The following is a 20303-nucleotide window of genomic DNA, read 5'->3' on the forward strand; positions in this document are numbered from 1 at the left end:
TTATCTGCTGCTGCTGTGTGTGAGGAGACTGCAAAGTCCTCAGAGACACGGGGAGAGCAAAACAAGATCCTCGCTTGATTATCACGGACTGCTGCCAAACCAACATATTGATCCGCTTTGCAGAATGAACCGACGAGACCGAATCATAATGGTCCTGGGGTTCAGGACCGTGAACCAAACATGACCGTGTCCTGTCACGTGTTCGATGATGACGTATGTGAGAAGCCTCAAAGGACTGGGAGAAAGAGTTGTGACATAACCAGGTAGGAATGTAGGCAAAGAACGTGTCGAAAATTGCGGGGCTCAACCGATGGCTCCCGTGACTGCACCTCGCAACCGTTCGGTCTTGCGTTTCCGCGGTCAAGACTCTCATTTGTACTGGCGGTTTCTCCACGGCAAGCTAACCGACTGGCAATGTCAACACCCTGAGACTACTTCATCTAGAAGCCCCTGGCTGAACACACAGAGGTGGGGGCCGGGAGTGAGCTATCTGGGAGAAAGTCACGTCTGTCAACATTCCCTCTTGACCCAAGAGGGCGAAAAGCTCTAAACACACCAAAGTGAAGGAATCATCCGGGGCTTGAAGAGACACTCTGGGGTCCACAACCCCAATCCCCCTCTTCTCTCTCGTCTGTACTCAACCCCCCTCACTAGGACAGAGGAAAGAAATGGACACGCACGCATAGCCGCTCGCGCGCACACACACAGACATACACACTAACACCTTTCACTTCCCTGCCAAATTCCTTCTCAGAGCACAAACACCTTCTGTGGTGAAACATTTCTCAACTCCCTCTCTCCAGCACGTCATGAAGGAATCGTATGATAGTACACGGGAACATCGTGTCCCTGCACCCTTAGTGTCTACATGACGAGCCAGTCTGTGTTATAAAAATAGTTTTCTCTCCATAAAAAGAGGCTGTTAATATCAAATGTTTGAAATTGTACAAAATTGTGTGTGTGTGTGTGTGTGTGTGTATATATATATATATATATATATATATATATATATATATATATATATATATATATATATATATATATATATATATATATATATATACACACACACACACACACACACACATACACATTTTTTCAGTACACGTATTCTGATTGTCAGGTACGTTGCTCAGATAATTGTTTCAAATAAGTCTTTGATTTTCATAATGATTCACACCCTTTGTCTATTATAAAAACTTGAAGGTTCCTCCGAACCCTTAATGATCTCAATTTCATGAGCTAGGATTGTCTGTGGCTAATCTCTAGAGACCTACAGCTGTGATGGAAAGGACCTTCATGCATTAGGACTGCTCTGTACTGTGACAACCCCACAGAGACTTCCCAGCACCAGGGACAGCAGCCCTCTGGGAGTCCTTTGCCGTTCCCGGCATTTGTTGATGATGCATCCCTGACTACAATGGTTCAGCTCAAAACGGGATGAAAACGCGCGGCTGCGACTCGTTCAATAATCAACTTGACTAAATCAACTTCAATCCACTTCAGCTTCAACAGGGCTCAGATATGGAGAGAACCTTGAGCCAGAGGGAGAGGGTTGGAGAGAGGGAGAGAGAGGGCGAGAGCCCTGGCCGAAAGCGTAAAGTATCATTATTTAGTGTACTTCGGCTGGCTAGAGTGGAGCAAGGCTTCCCCCGAAGGCCTGTTTTTCCCGGTTGAATTTTTGTTCTTTTGTTAATTAAAGCACATGTGTGTGCAACTCCTCCTTTTTCTGTCAGGCACCTCTTGAACTGCCTGCGTCTCAGCGGTCTGAATCTCTGGGCTAGTCCCAGTACATATACACTCCCAAAGCTTTGTTTTTCAAACAGAGCTTTGTTTTCCAGCAGAGAAGACAGAAACAAGTCGAGTCTTATGAGCTCCAATAACACCCAGCAACACAGCATTTCTCCCTCCTTATAAACAGACTGGCAGGCAGTACAGTTGGCAGGACTATGTAACACATACAGTACAGCCAATAAGCAAATACCCATCATTATACTCTTCCCATTCTGGCTTTGGCAATGGCAAAGTCATTTTGAGGATTAATGTGGAGAGAGGGAGGAAGGCACCCAGGATGCCCAGGTTTGGAATCCAGCCAGAGGGGGTCCAGGCAGGAGGCCTGCAGGCAGGACCAGTATGCTGCAGACAGGCAGGCAGGCAGGCAGACGCTCAGACAAGAGGACCAGCCTTGCTGGAGCTCATTGAGGCAGCTAATTTGGGTCTAGATCCAGGGCCACAATGGCCTCTCGTTCAGCAACTGTCAGCCTCCAATCACTCCACACATCCAGGACGCAGGGCCCATATTAGCCTCCCAGCCAGAGGTCACTTCCTGCAGGGCTGTAGCCCAGCGGACTGGACCTCTATTTGCAAAGCATGGGCTCACAGAGCTCTGGGTTCACATGCAGTGAGACATTTTCCTGACGTCTACATCAAAAGTTAAAGAAAGCCAAAGTGATTTGTCAACTGCTTATACAGAAGGCCTGCCTGAGACACTGAGTTATTATGTGTGAGATACAATCATCAATGTTTTCTACAGAAAAGCAATCAGCGGGTCCATTATCGAGCCTGGAAATTCTAAAAGCAAGCCATTTTCGGGAGGAAAATGACTTATGGGACTAATCTCCTGCTCTTTCCTGAAGAGTGACTGATGATTACATCTGTGTCATTAGTGAGGATGGATATTTCCCCCATTGGGCGTCCTGTCATAAGCTCCTCTTTCTCTGTCTCTCTCCACAGTCTAATCCACACCGCACAGCACAGCTGGAGGGGGGTATGTGTGTGTTTGCAACCTGCCTCTGGGTGTTATTGTAGCGGCTGATTGCTGTATTAGTGGTGTTGCATGTACGCTGGATGCTGGCGTGTTATTCTTAGCCCTCCCTAGGGGGAGAGCGGAGTCTTCTCTGGCCCATCTGCTCACGGTGCTGCTGCTGCCCCCCCCCCCCCCCCCCTCCCTCCCCCCTCCCCCCCAGGCTGCAGCGCTCCCAGCCGCCGGCTGCTGCGGCGCCTCCAAGCAGTGCTGATGCAGGGGAACGTGCAGCCAGCCAGCCAGCCATGCAAGGGATGAAGGCTGCTGCTGTTACTCGCCCTAGAACTGTGCTTGACATAACAAGGTGAGAGCCACACTCGGTACCACTCGTGGCACAACTCAAGGCGGCCTTCAAAGAAATCAGGACGCTGATCTGATACTCGAAATTGCTCTCTTTTTTTCCCCGGTGCTCTAAAGAGGAGAGGGGGCCTTTCAGAGCTGTTAATGGAAAACAAAGGGACCTGGAGGTTGTTCAGCCTCGCGGTCTGCTGCTACAGCTAGCTAATGGGTTCCAAGTACACACAGCACATCGCTTCGAGCCAAGAGACACCTCTGCAGTAAGTCGAGTTAACCTCCTGAAAAAGAACAGAGGGGATTCCATAGACCCTGGCTGCCAAAATACCCCGAGTCATTATCATAGCTAATTCTTCGGGATCACAGCCATTACCTGAGTATGGCCTCCGGCGCCAGGTAGCGACAGCGTTACTCACCCTGACACCAAGCTCCACGTTCTCTCCCCCGTACACCTCCATCCCCTCATCCAGTAGGCCAATCTCCTCGAAGTACAGGCGGTCCACCACGAAGCAGCCAATCAGAGCCGGAGTCCTGGAGGATTCAACGTGAGACATGAACTCACATAGAGCTCTCACATACACACATTGCATTGGTTTAACCGAGGCTTTCATCCAAATAGAAACGCCTTTATCGTCCTAGGTCTCGGGTGCGTGTGTACGGTACTTGATGGGGGCGCTGTTGTTGGCCTGGTGCCACCAGGACTTGGGGGGGTTGAGGTAGCGACACCACAGCTCCCAGTCGAAGCCCTGGGCAGACAGCGGATACTCCTCAATCTCAAAAGTGTCGTACTTGATGTTATCGAACGACGGAGAGATGATCCGCGTTCGGTCCTCCTTGATTCTCAGGAGGATCGGCTCAGCCCTTTAAAACACAAAAGGTGGAACGCAATTAACTGCGAGCAGACATGGAACGCCAACCCACACCGTAATCTCAATATCCTCCTCTTCTAAATTGGATTGTGGCAGATATGGCATCGGCAATGTGATTAGCACAGGCGGTTACGCAACAGGACGTGAGATTAGTGGTCGTCGTTTATTGAAAAATAGACTTGCGTGAATAAGTACATTTGAGCCGTGAGTAAATGAGCACATAGGTAAATGAGTGACACAGACTAGTCTCATTTACATTGCACGGCAGAGGCCATTTGTATGAGTAAACCTGAGCTGAAAACTGACAGTTCTCTAAACTATTCCTGTGTCCTGATAATACTGCAAAGTGTTCCACTTGAAACAATAAGGGGCTGTAATCAATTCCCATGGCCTGCACCCGGAAGCTTTCAAGGGGGAAGCTGTTTGCGCAGCGAGATTTTAACACAACACAGATTAAAAAACGGAAATATTTTGTTGTTTAAACTCCCCTGACAGATTTGGGTCAGGCTGTTGAGAGCACAATTAGATCCAATGAGAACTGTGGCAATGCGATGATCATTGCAGTACCCCTTGGGAACCACGGGTAGTGTAGTCTTCACACCATAAAGCTGTAGCTAATCTAAAACAAGCCGCCCACTCTGTCAGGCTGCCTGGGTCATCTACAGTTGATGATCAGACAAGAGCTCTTTTAGGTTTTTAGAAAAGTCAAGCAATCGGAGCATCTTTCTAGTCCTCATGGCATCTTTCTCACCCATGGCTTTATGTGGGCGAGGGCCTCTATTTGCGCTTCAAAAGCCATGTACCGTGTATTGTGTGTTGAAGCAGTGCGTGCTCATGGGCAGTGACTCACCAGCCGATGTTGAACTCCACGTGGGCGTCAAAGAGGGCTACGACGGGAGCAGTGGCTGCCCTCCACCCACTCACCCTGGAGCGGATGAGGCCCTCCTGTTTGGAGTGGCGCACCATCTTGATGAAGCCCGGGTGCAGGCTGTTGGTCTCATCCACAAAGTCCCGCAGCTTCTCCTTGAGCTCATCTGAAAACACACACAGGGAGGAGGTCAGATAAACACACACAATGTTTGGCTCTTTTTTTTTTTCTCCACAAAACATTAGCGGCATGGAGTGGGAATTCTGTGATTTAGTAAAACTATATTTGGCTGTTGGGCAAGAAAACCAGTTGTAACTGCATAAAGTGCTTCGGAAGATTCAAAAAAGTTGTTTGACTGAAATAATTGCCATGACTTACATGCTTAGATAACATCCTTGTGCAGCAGGTTTTATGTACAGTATTAGACATACACACACACCATTAGTGTTAATAATACATTAAACTTAAGAGAGTTACCCCATGATCCCTTGGGAGAAGAATAATTGTTAAAAAGCCATGCGAGCATACTTTCACCCAATAAAGCCCGTCTCTACAACCCAGGGGGCAGTACCTAGAAAAGTGGCAAAGCCCTCATGCTCCACTGCTTTGATCACTGGACCAAAGAGCCTTCTGTCTGAATCAGAAGTCTCCATGGGGCTTTCTATGTCACAAGGGGGTACTGCTGTGTAGTCATATCAAAAGCCTGCAAGAAAGGCAGGAAATGGGTGTAGTTTTTGCAATTAGGCAATTCCTTACCTCAGCTGTCACTGGGTTGGTCAAAACCTCTATGAAGGAAAGCGGCTTGAAAGTCCTGCAATCTTTTATAGCGGGTAGAAGTGAAACTGGTGGCTTCATGCCCAAGTATCTCACCTAATTTCCATAATTGTTTAAGGCAGAGAGACAGAATGGATAGGGAGTGCTTTGGTCTTTAACCATGTCCAGCTTTTCAGAAGATCTACACAACACCAAACATAAAGTCGACCGTCTAAGTGCAGACCTAATTCTGAAGCCTTTTGGGAGCAACTCCACAGGACAGGAAACATTATGTCCAGTGCATCCGCAGTTTGAGTTAGGACTTCAATTTGGCAACATTTTATAGAAATAACTAACAAATGTATCTACATAGCAATACTAATAACATTGTAGTTGATTTTTTTTAACTTTTTAATCATCCTAGAAACTAAGATTAGGCCACAGCTACATCATTCCAAAGCATCTCCTAAGCTGACATCAGTATTTAGTAGAGCAGTAATTAGCTTTGAACTACCCCATTGGGCGTCCGCTTGTTTTGATGTGACATGCCATCAGTCATCTCTCACAATACCCACCAGATGGTGGGACAACAGCCCAGAACAGAGAGAACGTGAACGGTACCACCCAGCTGGGCGAGGCTGGCAGCAGAATCCAACGATCACAGCACTGCCTGCGTAATGTGGAACACTCCACCACGCTACAACTGTTCATAATAGGAATGTTGCTCGACACGATTATAGACTAATACAATTGGACAGGAGAGATCCATCTCCTAAAACAAAAAGCCAGCGAGAGTTTATATTGACTTCCACAATAAGTATGGAAAACAATATTCCATAACTCAATACTTCTTAGTCAAGACTAAGTTTATGAAGCAAGACAGGAGCGTACAGATCGCCCATCATCGCTGTGTGTGACATCATTTGGCGGAAAATGAGTGCAGCAGGTATCATTGCCCGTGCATTTACCTCATTGTAACCTGAGGAGAGGTAGGTTGAGAGCGGTGTTAGCATTAAGAGCACAAGGGCCATTTTGTTTTCTCATTATGTTCCACATGCAGCTGCAGTTTCCCTCTAGCAGGCTTCACGGTAATCTTCCACTCGTTCCATACACAGCAGCAGAATACTAAGCAACTCGGAGGAGGAGAAGTTTGTAGCGTCAACAGAATCTCATTGAATAAAAAAGAACCCTTATGAGTTACGACAACTCCGAGGTGCCTGATGATATACAAACACATCAGAACATCACACTGGGGGGGAAAAGGTGAAGGAAGTGTTGCACATGCAATTAATCATTACAGTAAATCTTGACTGGGAAAGGTCAACACTTTATTTATGTTCCTTTTAGGTGTTTCACAAGTCAAGGTTTTCTGGAGAAGTTTTATAGCCTAAGGCCTGAAAGCAGTTTTGATTTTTTTTTGCCTGAAAAGACTGGATGTAGCTTATCCTTGATAGAAACTGGTCTATCATTGATCATTGAGAAAGTTCAAATGCCCAACTGAATGCGTGGTGAATATCCCACTGTTATAAAATAGAGAATGGATATTTGGCAATGAACAGCTGGGTGTTTCACAAACTATGCCAATGCTTTCCTGGTCTCGCACATGAGTTCAATAATGGAACAGTCAAAGCCAAATGAAATTTCCACCGTTGAAATCATTCCCTCTTTCATATCAGCCCTTCTCATTTTCACCCTCAGGAAATAAGACCTGCGGGCTCCTCGTGAGCACCTGCTGATGAATTTCTGTCAGGCACATTAACTCATCTGTAATTTGTTTTAGACAATTAATAATTAGGGGATTCAGATGTGAGTGTATTGAGAGTGAGAAAGATGAAGTGTAATGGTGTATAATGAATCATAATAAAGCACATTGAGTAACTGGTTTGTTAGCTCGAAACCAGCTGATGGCCAAGAACATCAATCTTTTATGTCCAATAACCCACCAGTGGTCTGCCCAGAAGTAATTGGTTCATTTTACAGTTTGATTAGGAGTAATTGGCAGCCAAGTAAACAACACCAACTTATTGTGCCCAGGTGTTGAGTACCAAGGAACTTTTTTTTTTACACGAAAACTCAGAGAGCTGCTCATTAATGTAATGAACCTTGAATAACAAAGTAGAAACAGAACAACGGAATGGGCAGAAGGGTGGACATGACCCTGTTAGAACACGTCCTTGTATGAAAAGTCCACTGTTGGTGCATCAGCATGGCAGGAGCTGTCAGGCCAAATATGAGTGAAAACTTTAAATAGTAGAGTAGAATAAACTGGTTTAAATAATCCTAAATACAAAACCTTCTACCTAGTAACCAGTATAGCAACCATGACAGTTTCCTGCTAGCACGCGTAGATATCTCAGGAATTTAAGGTCGGCATAGCGACGGACGCGTCCTTGCTTCGGAACGGCATTGTGACGTCAGGTAGGACAGTATTTGGCCGTGGACACTATTTGGCCTGACAGAGCCGTGAGCACGGCTTGTTGACCATAAGACGTCACAAAGCCTCCTTCTTCATTCTAAACATGTCATTCTTAATCTGGCACAAGTGAGCAGATCACGCTCCGTGGGGCTGCAACGACTGAAAGGACGTGTTTTGTAGTCCTGTCTCTGTGTGTACTAGACTGCAGCTCCGGGCCAGCGGACACGAACACACAGGCTGATGTCCATCACTCAGTCTGAACCTGGGTGGGCAACTCTATCAGAGCTGAGAATGTAGTACATGAACAAAATCCCTTCCACTCCGCCTAAACAGAGAAAGACTAGGGAGAGAGTAGGAGAGAGGAGGAGAGAGGGGTGGGGTGGGAGAGTCGACATGAAGATATCGGAAAAAGGATAGGGGAGGAGGTGTGGGGGGGGTGGGGGGGGTGAAGATAAGAGGCCAGAGATAGGGAGGCTGAGACTGAGGGAAAGGGAGAAGGCGGACAGAGAAAGATCCCCCTTCATGCCTGTGATGTACGACCCCTTCTCTCAGAGAAGGAGAGTCTGTGGATAACTAGGCATGACATCCTCTTAGATATTCTCCTCTTTGTCTGTTAGGATGTGCCTGAGGGGGCTTCGGCGCCTTTCGTGAGCAGAATGGAGCCAGAGCTTGACTCTCAGATACAACCCTGACAGATGGACATACTGCACACACACACACACATTCACATGCACGCACACGCACACGAGGCGACAGATTCGACTGACAAGTCTTCTTTTTTTTTCTTTTACATTCATTTCTCTGCTGTCTACAATAAACGTCATACATAGAAACGATGCTTAGCGCGTACAACACTTTGGAGAGCTGGGATGAATATCAAATCAGGCCCCGCCTTCCCTGCCTGTCGGTCTAGTGAGTGAGCCCCTGTCAGGGAGACAAACCTTCCTCAGGTCGTCATCCAATTAGGGGAGAAATCAGCCAGGTCAATTTGCCCTTCTCCCCCTCCTCGGTCACGCCCTTCCTCCTCTGCATGCTAATAGCAGGAGGAGGTGAGCCCTGCAGGACTCTCCCATTACCACGGGCGGACGCCTGGGGCGGGAGCAGGTGATGGCGACCCCTGGAGACAGCCCCGTGCCTGGCTGCGGGGCAGCGGGCTGACAATGGTTAGCAGAGATAAGATTAGCAATCATGGCAATAATGATAAGGGTACATCTGTCAGAGGTGAACCTGACAGAATGCTCTTGCAAACAGGTTGGAATACCATTAGCGAAATGTCAGAGCGTGACTGGGGTACCCGAGGGACCTAGAAAGGCTGCTGTCTGCCTCCCAATTATGTGATAACATCAGAGCCTTCATGGGACGTGATAATCCACTTGAGCTAGAGGAGGGCCGAGGCAACCTTTTGGATTTTCACCTCTTTTAGGACACAGCGGATAGCATCGCCGAAAAGGGACTTGGCCTTCCCCTACCCAAGGCTGGTAATGGTATGTTCCAGGAGATGGCTTGACCTCCCTGAGGTAATACACCGTGTTTCAGGGACCCTGGGATTAGCAGGGGAGTGTGTGTGTGTGTGTGTGTGTGTGGGGGGGGGGGGGTCAGGGGGGTACATGTCCACAGCTGGACTGAGAACAGAAGAGGGGGGGGGAATGCTGCAGGGGTGTCTTTTGAATGAGTTATTACCCCAGCAGGATGGAGGGTTTGGTCCAGACTGACCCATCCCACTCATCGACCCTACAGTGTTGACTGGATTCAGACGGCCAAGGCTGAAAGAAACACCTTGGTCTCACTCGCTCAGTTGAAGCAGGCTGAGGAAAGGCTCCACCAAGACGCGTCTGCCTGCATCTCACAGCTGAATTCCTCTGTAATCAACAGCTCCAAAAAATCATCAGCCTGGGTGACTGTGGCCATAATTAGCCTGCATCGGTTGACAGTCGAGCCAGTCCTTCCCCCTAAACACATCCATGTTGTGCTAAAAACAATCCCTCTAGAACTCCAAACGAGGCTTGCTTCATATAATACCTAGAGCTGGTAAGCTGTCCCAGAGCTCTGAGGTTTGAAACACAGACAATGCATTATCCAAACCCTTCATTACTCCCCTGGATGCCTCTCCACCTTACAGACGATTTCCTGGCTTTTCCTGCTAATTAGTATTCTTTTACCTATCTGGTAAATCCAATGAGCACAGCCACTAATTAAGAACATTAAAGAGCCAGATTAAATAGGGGAAGTCGACAAGAAACAGAGGAGTAATTGCTAAGACTGTAGAATTCCCTGTTGATTAGCTGGAGGCCAACATCGCTGCACCCAACGTGATAAATAGCACTGATCCAGCTCTGAAAGGCAGGAGGCAAGCTGAACGGAAACTACCGGTCACTCGTTGCATCACTAGCCACTTCCAGTGCTGATACACCTCTCATCCTTGTTGGGGCGATTCCCCTTTTCATTCTATGGAGTGACGATGCGTTTTTCTTACCACTGTTGCTGTTGTCATCCACCAGGATGATCTCCTTGAGGAGGTGGGATGGCGTCCGGTTCATGGCCGAGTGGATGGAGCGCAGGATGACGGACAAGGCCTCGTTCACGAATATAAACACGATGCTCACTTGGGGAAGGTTGGAAGGGTAGGAGATGTTCCGACACCTGGCGGGTAAAAAAAAAAAAAAAACAGACCGAGATTTGAAGCGCTTGTCAATAGTAACATCCTGTCAACGCACCGGTAGGAAAATCCTAGCCGGGATTTCTCCCATGCCACTGCAATTAAGTCTCTTTTCTGTGGCGCTGGTCAATGTGCCAATGCTCTGGGCTGACTCACGAGCCAAACACCATAGTGTGATCCAGCCTCTGTAGTAAAAGCACTGGGGAAAGCATAAGGACATAGCACTCTTCTGCAGCCCTTGTGAGCGTGACATACAGAGTGATGAGGTCGAGGTCTGATCTTGTATGCCGTTGCTAGACAGAAGGAGTCATTATGGCAGATGAAACTGCATCTCCTTTGTTTGAAGATACACTCTCCTTATTCTCCACTTGTCAAAGCCGAAAAGGTGTCTACATTTTTGAGGCACACACTCTCAGGCTAAAAACACATTACAGGAATTTCTTTTTAATGCTTTTTCACAGGAAACTCTGCCCGTAATCATTTGATTGTAAATAGTGTCAGCTATTCTGAGAAATACAAGGCACATTACAAGCTTCTGAAATAGTCTGTTGCGTCAAACCAGTTGTAATTCGTACTGTTTCACACTGGACTTTGTGGAGCTGTACTGCATAATGTGAGTGGCGATCCAAGTTCCCCTCCAACAAGAACTCACCCATCAGGTCTGAGGTCTGGGATTGGCCGGTCCAGAGAGAGGCGGTCGCTGAGGTAGCCGTTGTAGCCAAAGTACTGGAACATCTTCAGCGCCACCCTCCGGCTGTCCGGACTCAGATCCTGACCCCAGTGGGCGAACAGGGAAGAGTCCCCGAAAGACCTGTCTGCCTGGCCGTCCTCGTCCTTCACCGGGGCCTCTGTGGAAGTCGGGAGGATGACAGATAGCATGACGATTAGCAAGGGGGCCCCACCCGCTCAGACTCAGAGGTGAGAACAGGTGACAGAACTCTTACATAACAAGGTCAAAACAACCTACAGGAGAACACAAAACAGGCTGTACAGAGGAACACAAAATATGGTGGGGGGGGGGGCTGATTTGATCCATGCTGCAGTTTTATCCCGCAGTCCGATTTTGATCTTGGCATTTACTCTGTCTACTTAACCGCTAGTCATGGGAGGGGGAGGTTCTGTGTAAATTAAAAAGAGAAAAAGTCAAGCCTTGTTAGGGTTGAGAAGCCTGTGAGTACAGCCAGGGGGTGATGCTATAAAAAACCAAAGATACATTAAAACAACGTAGCTAGATGAAAATGAAATGATAAGCTCCAGAGAGTCTGATAGCGTATTAAGCATATTCAATCTCTATGGCTCTCCCCTCGTACATGTGATTACAGTGTTTACCTCAGCAATCCAATAGAATTTAAATAGATCCTCCATTCACAGCCTTCCTCTATGCCTGTTATAAAAACACAAACACACACACACACACACACACACACACACTGTGGTCCGCCCAGGGCTGTCATTTAGCCTTCTCATTCTGGTATCCCAGTGTCTGCTAGGATATTATGCGGAGGGATTCGTCAGTGTGTCAGAGTGAATGATGAATCTAAGCTCTCTCTGAGTCTGAATAAGGCTGTGGAGTGATTTCAATGTTACATTGTTGTCGGCTATGTGACATTTATGATTCTGCTGAAGACACACAGAAATGTGTGCAAAGCTTGAATGTCATCTCATCCTAAATTACCTTCGCAGTATAAAAGAAGATCTGTGACAAAGGTTATCTGGAATATGACAGAGCATCGTCACAGTTCTATGATGATCCACTGGATACTAAAAGGCTCTAGCAACAGTAAAAATGCCAAAAGCGACTTGCCAAAATCAAAAGTGAATGATTTATTCATTTCATTTTCTGTACATTCATTAGCTAGTGTCATTCAAAGGTTTTATATAAAAACAGTTGAAAGACAATCATTAACATTCAACTGAATAAAACATCCGAGAGAGCAGCAGGTACCCATAGGCGGGCTGGGTGGACTGCAGGCCTACAGTAAGTGTACAAGGCATGTACTGGAATGTTCTACAGGGCATGGATTTTATCGGGCGCACACAGTACAAACATTGCTTCAAGGTTATGCGTTAAGGTTAACGCTCAACAAAAGAACGAGGTAACGTTGTTTAAGACTTAAGCCAACCACATGCAGACAGCCCGTGCTTTGTAACTGTTTACCTAAGGTCTAATGGTATTCCTGGACTGTGACAGAGAGGAAAGAGCAGAGTGAATCTCTCCTCCCAGGAGATTAGAAAGGTCTCACTCTGGAACACAGCGCAGCATCATAAATCAGACCCACGTCCGTGCATCACGCTATGCTGATGAAGTATGACATTTCATCTCTCTGCCTCAGAGGCACACACAGGGAGGCAGGCTGGGGGTGTCAGACTTCTCGGGGAGACAAACAACCGTATATCACGGGCACCCAAGCTGCGGTGGCATTTAACAAGTCCCAGGGAATACTCAGGGAAGTACTGGGTTACCAAGTCACTCAACCGTCTCTGTCTGTCTGTCTGTCTGTCTGTCTGTCTGTCTGTCTGTCTGTCAATGTCTATGGACATGCTGCAATGCACACAATTTCCAACACTTCAAAGAACACAACAGCACACGCGCTGTATTAATCAATAATTAAAGCCTACTGTCCAACCAGCAAGCACAAAATCAACATTTTTGGGTTCGCAAAAAGTACAGTTTTCACTAATGCCAACTGTTAGTTCCTGGGGCAGTGTGTTCGTTAAACCTCCAACACAGTGCCATGGAGCTTTGATGAAAGCTAAATTGCATCCATTCGTAATGGCCTATCATGATGACGAGAGCACTGCAGCAATACGGCACCTCGGTCAGGGAAAACAGGCCCGGGGGCTCCTTCACTTCCAGTGCCTGCGCTTCTGATTAATTAGGCCTACTGAGACCGCCTCGTCAGCAGGCGACACGTTCGAGCACAGCCAGGGTCAGGGGTTGCTACTTTGTAGACAAAGTAACCTAGGCAACGTGGACATTGCCCCGGCTGCTGCGTGCGTCCTTTCCAAAAGGCTCTTTTGTGCGACGCGGAGCTGAGCTGTGAGGCCTTGTTCGGCGGAGCAGGCAAACCACTAAGCTACAGCATATGGCCCTAGTATCGTGGCAGATGTGCTACACTTATCCTCCACTAATGATGTGCTCAGGTATGAACATGTCTTAGATCGGATCCAAGATACGGGCTCCGTTTCTGGCATGGTCCTCCTGGGACTGTGTGGGCAGCACTAGGTACTAAGCAGCTAGGTGCCCTGACCTACTGTGAGGTTCTACTGAACAGGTGTCGAACGCCCACAACCCGGAGCAGGCTACCCACCCAGCAGCACTCAGGAGCTCTCACGGAGAAAAACACACGGAAAAGCTCTCCCAGGATTCAGTCCTCGTTTTCAATGTTCAACAAGTGAGGGTTATTACATAAGCGCCAACTCCTTGCGCTGACCTTTAAAATAGTGAGCTCGAAAAACTCTCAGTTCCCTACATAAAGGCCCTGAGGTACTGTGGAAAGGAGAGGGGAACTATAATATATAAAGAATGATCCCTATCATCATAATCATCATCGTGTATATCCTTTAATAGGTGACAGAACAGTCTGGTACAGTCTGTCTCCTGTGGTCTCCCTGGGCGGTAGGGTGTGTGTGTGTGTGGACCCTGTGCCTCAGCAGGTAGTCGTGTTTGCGTGAGAGAGAAAGGAGAGGGAGGGAGGGGCTGGAGAGGGAGGCCCAGTGGCCCCTGCCTTTGAACACCCATGGCCCCCATCCATACCCGGGGTAACTCTGCCCTTCGGCTTATCAGCAGCCGCCCAGCCCGATGATGCCGTGAAGCCATTCGCTGATGCTGCTCCATTGTGTGCACATCGGGACAAGTCGTTTAGGCCTGTGTGCTTACCGTAGCACATCTACAAAGGGGAGAAGCTGAGGACACAAGGGGCCTTTATTCCTACCTCAGGAAGCAAGCAGCACTGGAGTGCCGTGATAATGGCTCAAGGAAGTGGAGGGTGGTGTAGAGAAGGATGCCCCCCCCCCCCCCACAGGGTGGAGAGTGGACAGTACCGCGCACATCTACTAGCCTCTGCTGTGCCATCCCAGACGCTGTGTTGTGAGCAACCACTGATCTGATTTCCTGTCGGCTGAATGAAATCCAGCCTATTGCACCACACAACTCCCCCATCCCTGTTCTTCTCAGGAAGGTTCAGAGGGATGAACGACCTCTCTTGTTCCAACAGACCATTGGTTTCATTGGCATTGCACTCTGAATCACGGCTTCCACGTCGGGTCATCTGCTGTACACTAGCTCCATAGCTGAGAGCCACTAGAACACTCACAGGTTTTTATAGCATCTTCAGTTGTATTTCCTGTGGTACTTACACTAGCGAAGAAACCCTGCAATTAAACGTGAAGTTCATCGTTTTCCTCCATTCATCCACAAGTGGCTTTGCAGAAGGACACTTTCACCCACGCGACATTTGTCTTTCCGACACTTCAGAGGATGAGTGTCGCCTCACAGTACATGGCAACTCTGAGACGGGAAAACGGGCCATACAGTTGGAGCTGAAGTGAGAGAAAGAGGAAAGGGTTGAAGTGTGGGCTAGCTCTCCTTCAGCACGGATCTTCATCACCGGCGGTCACTCGAGGAGAGGATGACCGGCCTCGCCGTGTGGGTCTTCAGACGGCTTGTGGAGGTCCATCTGCGGTCCTCTTACTCTGGTGCCGTGCGGGGGAAGGAGGAGTGCTGCTGCTGGTTTACTTTCATTTTCTCTCGGCCCCTCGAGGAGCTGTGGTTTGGTCTCTGCGACTCGGCGGAGCTCCGTCCCCTGACGTGCAGCTCCTTCTTGCACAGTCCTCTTTTCCAGGAGCGCCTGTCCGGCGCGATGTCTTCCCAGCTGTTTGATGCGACGCAGAGTTTCTTCCAAGTCGTCCGACGTAGCCCTTGGAACGCTCGCTTTTGCTTGCAGGTGGCTCGCTGACCTCCCTTCACATGGGTGGTGCAGGATGTGACGTGTATCGGACTTGAGAATGACATGGACCGTCATGAGATCCTCAGAATCTTCCCTGAAGTTCTTTGGTGGTGTTCCAGGGCTCTCAGGTGCCTGCTGTAAGTGCTCCATGGCTGGGCTCCATACAGCAGGGAGGGGAGGACAACCACAGCAGTTTAGTTTGACCCTCACGGTCTCAGTCTCAGGCACAAACACACACCCCTAGACACTCAACTCCCCTCATGTTCCAGGAAAAAGCACACCTAGTACCTGGAAAACACCTGGGCACTTCCAGACTAATGCAACATTGATGTGGTGCGGGTGTTTGGTGAGGCAGGTGTGCTTCTGAAATGCGTTGTCGAAAAGACACAAGTAGAGGCAGGACTGGAGTGGGCTGTTCTGTGTGATAGCTTAAGTGTACCGCCGAGTGTGAACACCCCGCTGAAACACTGCCAAGAATGTCCATGAAATACCTCAAAGAGTGCAAATATCACCTGAAAATCACCCCTGACAACAAAGAACCAATGTGGTGAACAGAGGGGAAAAGAACAACTCTTTTTTCCATCGGCATGGAAACACGCTGGGAGGTGTGGGCCAGGAGGTGTGTCACACCTCTGCCTCCACCATTCCACACATAGAACATAAACCTCTAAATACCTCGTTACCTAACCTCCATCAATCAACACTCATCTGTCAAAGCCCCCTGTCACAGATATTTACAGAACAAGACCTTTCCTGTGAACGTGCATAATTAGCTGACACTCGGATCCCACAGGACTGGGCTCAGTTACAGAACCATACCAGCGCTCCCACTAAATGTAGTTAGGACTGTGCCAGCCAGCACATGTTAGCTTGACAACACATAATACAGCTAATAGCCAATTAGTGTTTCTCACAGGTTGAGAGGCTGTGGGCTCGACTATGCTGCAGAGTTGTCCACTGGAGATCTGAGTGCTGCCACTGGGTCAGAGAAGGAGGCTGGCTCTCATTAGAGCACATCAGTAAATGACACGTCTTCCTGACATTGTTCCCTTTCCGAGAGTCGCGCTATGGAGGGTGTGGACATAAACACACAGACACAGACAGACAGACACGCACAAAAACCCACGACTCCTTCCATCCGTTTCTCCTCATTACATGAATACAATCACAAATCCCTTCCGGAAGGAACGGAAGTTTAAATTTGATTCTGCATCCCTCAAAAGCTTTGTGTGGTTCAGGGATGTTATGCCTAATCCAACAATTCAAGGTTGTGGAATGTGAGCACTGCCAAAAGCTAAGGTCAGCTGAGGCATTTCTCTTAGAAATGTCTTTTATGTGGAGCTCACTCCATGAGCACTGGGCCTATGCAGAAGTACTACACCCCCCCCCCCCCCCCCGCCCCTCTCTCCCCCCTCTCTCTCAGATGTGAAAGAGGTCTTGTTTTTGTCATGGGAGTCTCATCTGTGCTCAATGTTGCGAACCTGATTTCACCTGAAGGGTTGCTGTTTTCTGTGTAAACCGGTGCCCAGGGTATAGCCTTAGCTCAGGGGGGAAAAAAAACACGATCCACCGCGAGAAATAAATCAAAACATTTCAGAGGGTTCACTCCAGTGACTCACCTACAGAAGCTGCCAAAGGCACGCAGAGACACAGGCAGGAGGTTGACATGAAAATACTGAGGATCCATTCAGCGCAAACTCTTTTATATTCTCCAGCTCTTGTAAACTTCAGCTTTTATTTCTTTAACACTCGACACTGAAACCACATGCAGTCTATACTTTAAAAACGACTTGATCAATGTTTGTGAATGGGATGCAACAATAGGTGAGCACTTACAGTAGAGTAGGTGGACAAAAGCCACGATTGCTGATCGATTCAGAGTGGTCGGGAGTGACTAGCAGGGCCAATCCAGAAAGGCTGATCACTGGAGACACAGCCTCAAGACTCTACTCGCCAGTAAAACTCACTAGGCAATGATTTTTCACCCACGTTCCATCAGCGTTTAGAAAATTACAGACGAAACTCCACAGATGATACTTTCATCAATTCCGAGAACTAAAGAGGATTTCCTCTCTTGGTAATTGTAGAGGGCAGTTCTCAAAAGCATAATCCATACACAGCAGGAGCTTATCGTTGAGAGAGACTAAGTCATGTCGAAAACCGTCACAGATCACGTTCACGTAAGGGGCCCTCGGAATATGCATGGCAGACAAGAGGAAAACTGCTTCAAATGAGTGATGAGGATCTTAACGTACGGTAGGGGCGTGTGAGGCGTGTGTTCATGTGATGCCAGTGTGCAAAGCCCCTCTTCAAGCCTTTTGTATGTCTCCATGTATCGTAACGACGTACTGGTGCTGAAGCAACACAGAACATGATGATGGCTCCCAGAACAGTTCCCCTCCCCCGATCACTCAGATGGGATCACCAGATCGAGGAAATAGATACGGGAGCCCGGTGAAATAAGATCAAGATGAAAGCATTTTATCTGATGATATTGGTGTTTTACGAGCGTGGTGTAAGAAGATCATTCTGAATACTGTGACACGTTATTGAGATATTGCAGACGCACAAGGATCCTTCCTTTCGTTGATTAATGTAAAGAAACTCAGGGTTAATTGGATTGGTTTCTCATAACGGAACAGATCATCTGGAATATTTTACACAGTAACACGAGGAGACAATTATATATTTTTTCAGATCATTTCTTGTGGCAAATGTAGCACATTTGATTGTCATACAAAAAAACAAGGAAAACAGACCTTGGAAAGGAACATCTTCCTTGACAAAGACTACTGACGATGTTATGCCAGAGCCTACGGTGCTGTTCTACAGAAGCTGAACCAATCCATAACCATGTGCTTTTTGTGGAGTAGGAAGGATACAGGGAGGTGGGAAGCTTCCAGATGTGCTCTGTTCAATGTTTCAGTAAGAGCGTTGCCTCACCTTAAACAGCCATCCCACAGATGGCATGAACACCCCACAGGTTTCGCATGAGTCTCTCACCCAGTGCATCTACAACAACCTTGACTGGCCTACGTAGGAGGAAAGAATCCACATGAACTTTCCTCCAACACCTTTCATCCAACTGGTGCTGGGCTCCCATGGATTATTCATGCCTCCCGACTTTTCAGCGAGCGAAGGCTGATGGGGAAACTTGTCACGGGGGCTCTTCCACTCCAGCTCCTCACCCAGGGGCTGACGGCTAGTCGCGCTCTCCTAATGGACGCGACAGCACGCTCTGTGTGGCAAGGGGGCGAGGGGGGGGGGGGGGCGCAAAGACCATGTCATCACGCCCTCGCCTCTTCCAGTTGATCAAGTAAGCGCATGGTTTTGTTTTTCCCCCCCGGCATGGGGTCTCCTTCGTCCCGCTGGGGGGAATGGGCCGGCGGACGCGAGTGTAGTGTGAACTATGCTTCACAGGGAGATGGAGGGCGATCTGTAGCCCAAGGTAGCGTGCCATTGTTATTGAAAGGCTGGAAGACAAGCGTCACTAACTGGAACAGCTATCAGGGTGCCTGCACCTCCCACTGCACCCATCCAAGGCGGAAAAATCCGCCTCCGAGGCTTGTAAGTCTCCCGTGACGAGGCTGGTGGCGCATGATGGAAGCAGGGTGCCAGCCAAAGGCCTTACTCGACACAAATGTGAGGACTGAAACCACAAGAAATGCAGAGGGCCTTGTCATAAGCCGGATCTTTTTCCATAGGCATTCATAACGGGAGGAGAGGAGTGTCGCCGAAACGGTTTGCTAATCCCATTCTAATTCAACGGAGCCCTGCCCTCACATCTGTTCATAGATAAACACAGAGCAAGTCCCAAGCCATGGGAATAACTGGAGCAATACATGGAGTGATGGGCCATTCCCCCACTTGTCATCCATTCCACCACCATTGCTTTTACTCATCAGAAACATGCCAGTCCTGTTGGTCTGCATGATGCTTCCTATGTGCTTCACTTTGGTCACGCTGAATGAGTTCTCTCTCTGCTCATTTGGCTCTCGTTGAGGATAGAGAATAGGTCTCGGGGAGGCAGTAAGGAAATGACTCCCCTCCTCCCCTCTTCAAATGGACCTGTCACCTCCATCCCCCTGCCCTCTCTCCCCCCCCCTGCCCTGGCTCCACTTTAGAGAGCTGTAACCGTGGACAGCACAGTAACTGGATCCGTGGGCACTTGCATTTTCTCCAATGCATCTCCTCATTCATCTCAATGAGCCTCAGGGCCTCTCCTCCAGAGCCCATCAACCCCTGACCAGAGGGAGGGAGGGATGGTGAAGGGAGGAGGGATAGATGGATTGAGGTATGGATGGAGTAATGGATGGATGGAGGCTAGAGAGGGACTGAGGAGGCTGCAGGAGGCCTGCTATTGGCTGGCTGATGCTGGGCTTTAAACAGCGATGACTAGAGGGTGGTCCTGTGAGGATGCAAGCGGGCGTTGTCATCCAGCCTGTGAGCAGCAACATCAGAGACCTCCAGCTGGGAGCTTCAGAACCCTCCCAGAGGGAGACTACCTGGCGGCTGCTCTACAACATAGGCGTGACTATAGTCTGTTTGCCTCAGGAAATGACTAATAAAACTAAAAATATGTGCATTCAGATGGCTTATATTTATTTCATTGATGTTTTCTCTACGTGAATAATTTAGGCCAGGTTAAAGCTTTCTCATTTGAAGTAAACACCTCTCCTTGGTACAGCCGAATGA

At 48.3% G+C, this 20303-nt stretch overlaps 1 protein-coding gene across 1 annotated transcript in view; it reads right to left on the reverse strand.

The window, feature by feature from the left end:
* The window catches only part of galnt18b (UDP-N-acetyl-alpha-D-galactosamine:polypeptide N-acetylgalactosaminyltransferase 18b), a 41351-nt gene that overhangs the window by 10043 nt on the left and 11005 nt on the right, over window positions 1–20303 (reverse strand). Inside the window, exons 2-6 of the mRNA XM_084682068.1 lie at window positions 11312–11507; window positions 10477–10643; window positions 4817–5000; window positions 3761–3958; window positions 3514–3628 (exon numbers count right to left, since the gene is read on the reverse strand). Of these exons, the coding sequence (XP_084538194.1) occupies window positions 3514–3628; window positions 3761–3958; window positions 4817–5000; window positions 10477–10643; window positions 11312–11507 (860 nt within the window). The remainder of the gene's footprint in view (window positions 1–3513; window positions 3629–3760; window positions 3959–4816; window positions 5001–10476; window positions 10644–11311; window positions 11508–20303) is intronic.

This window comes from Hypomesus nipponensis, chromosome 19 (genome assembly GCF_054491055.1).
Source record: "Hypomesus nipponensis isolate SF chromosome 19, ASM5449105v1, whole genome shotgun sequence".
NCBI classification, from domain to species: Eukaryota; Metazoa; Chordata; class Actinopteri; order Osmeriformes; family Osmeridae; genus Hypomesus; species Hypomesus nipponensis.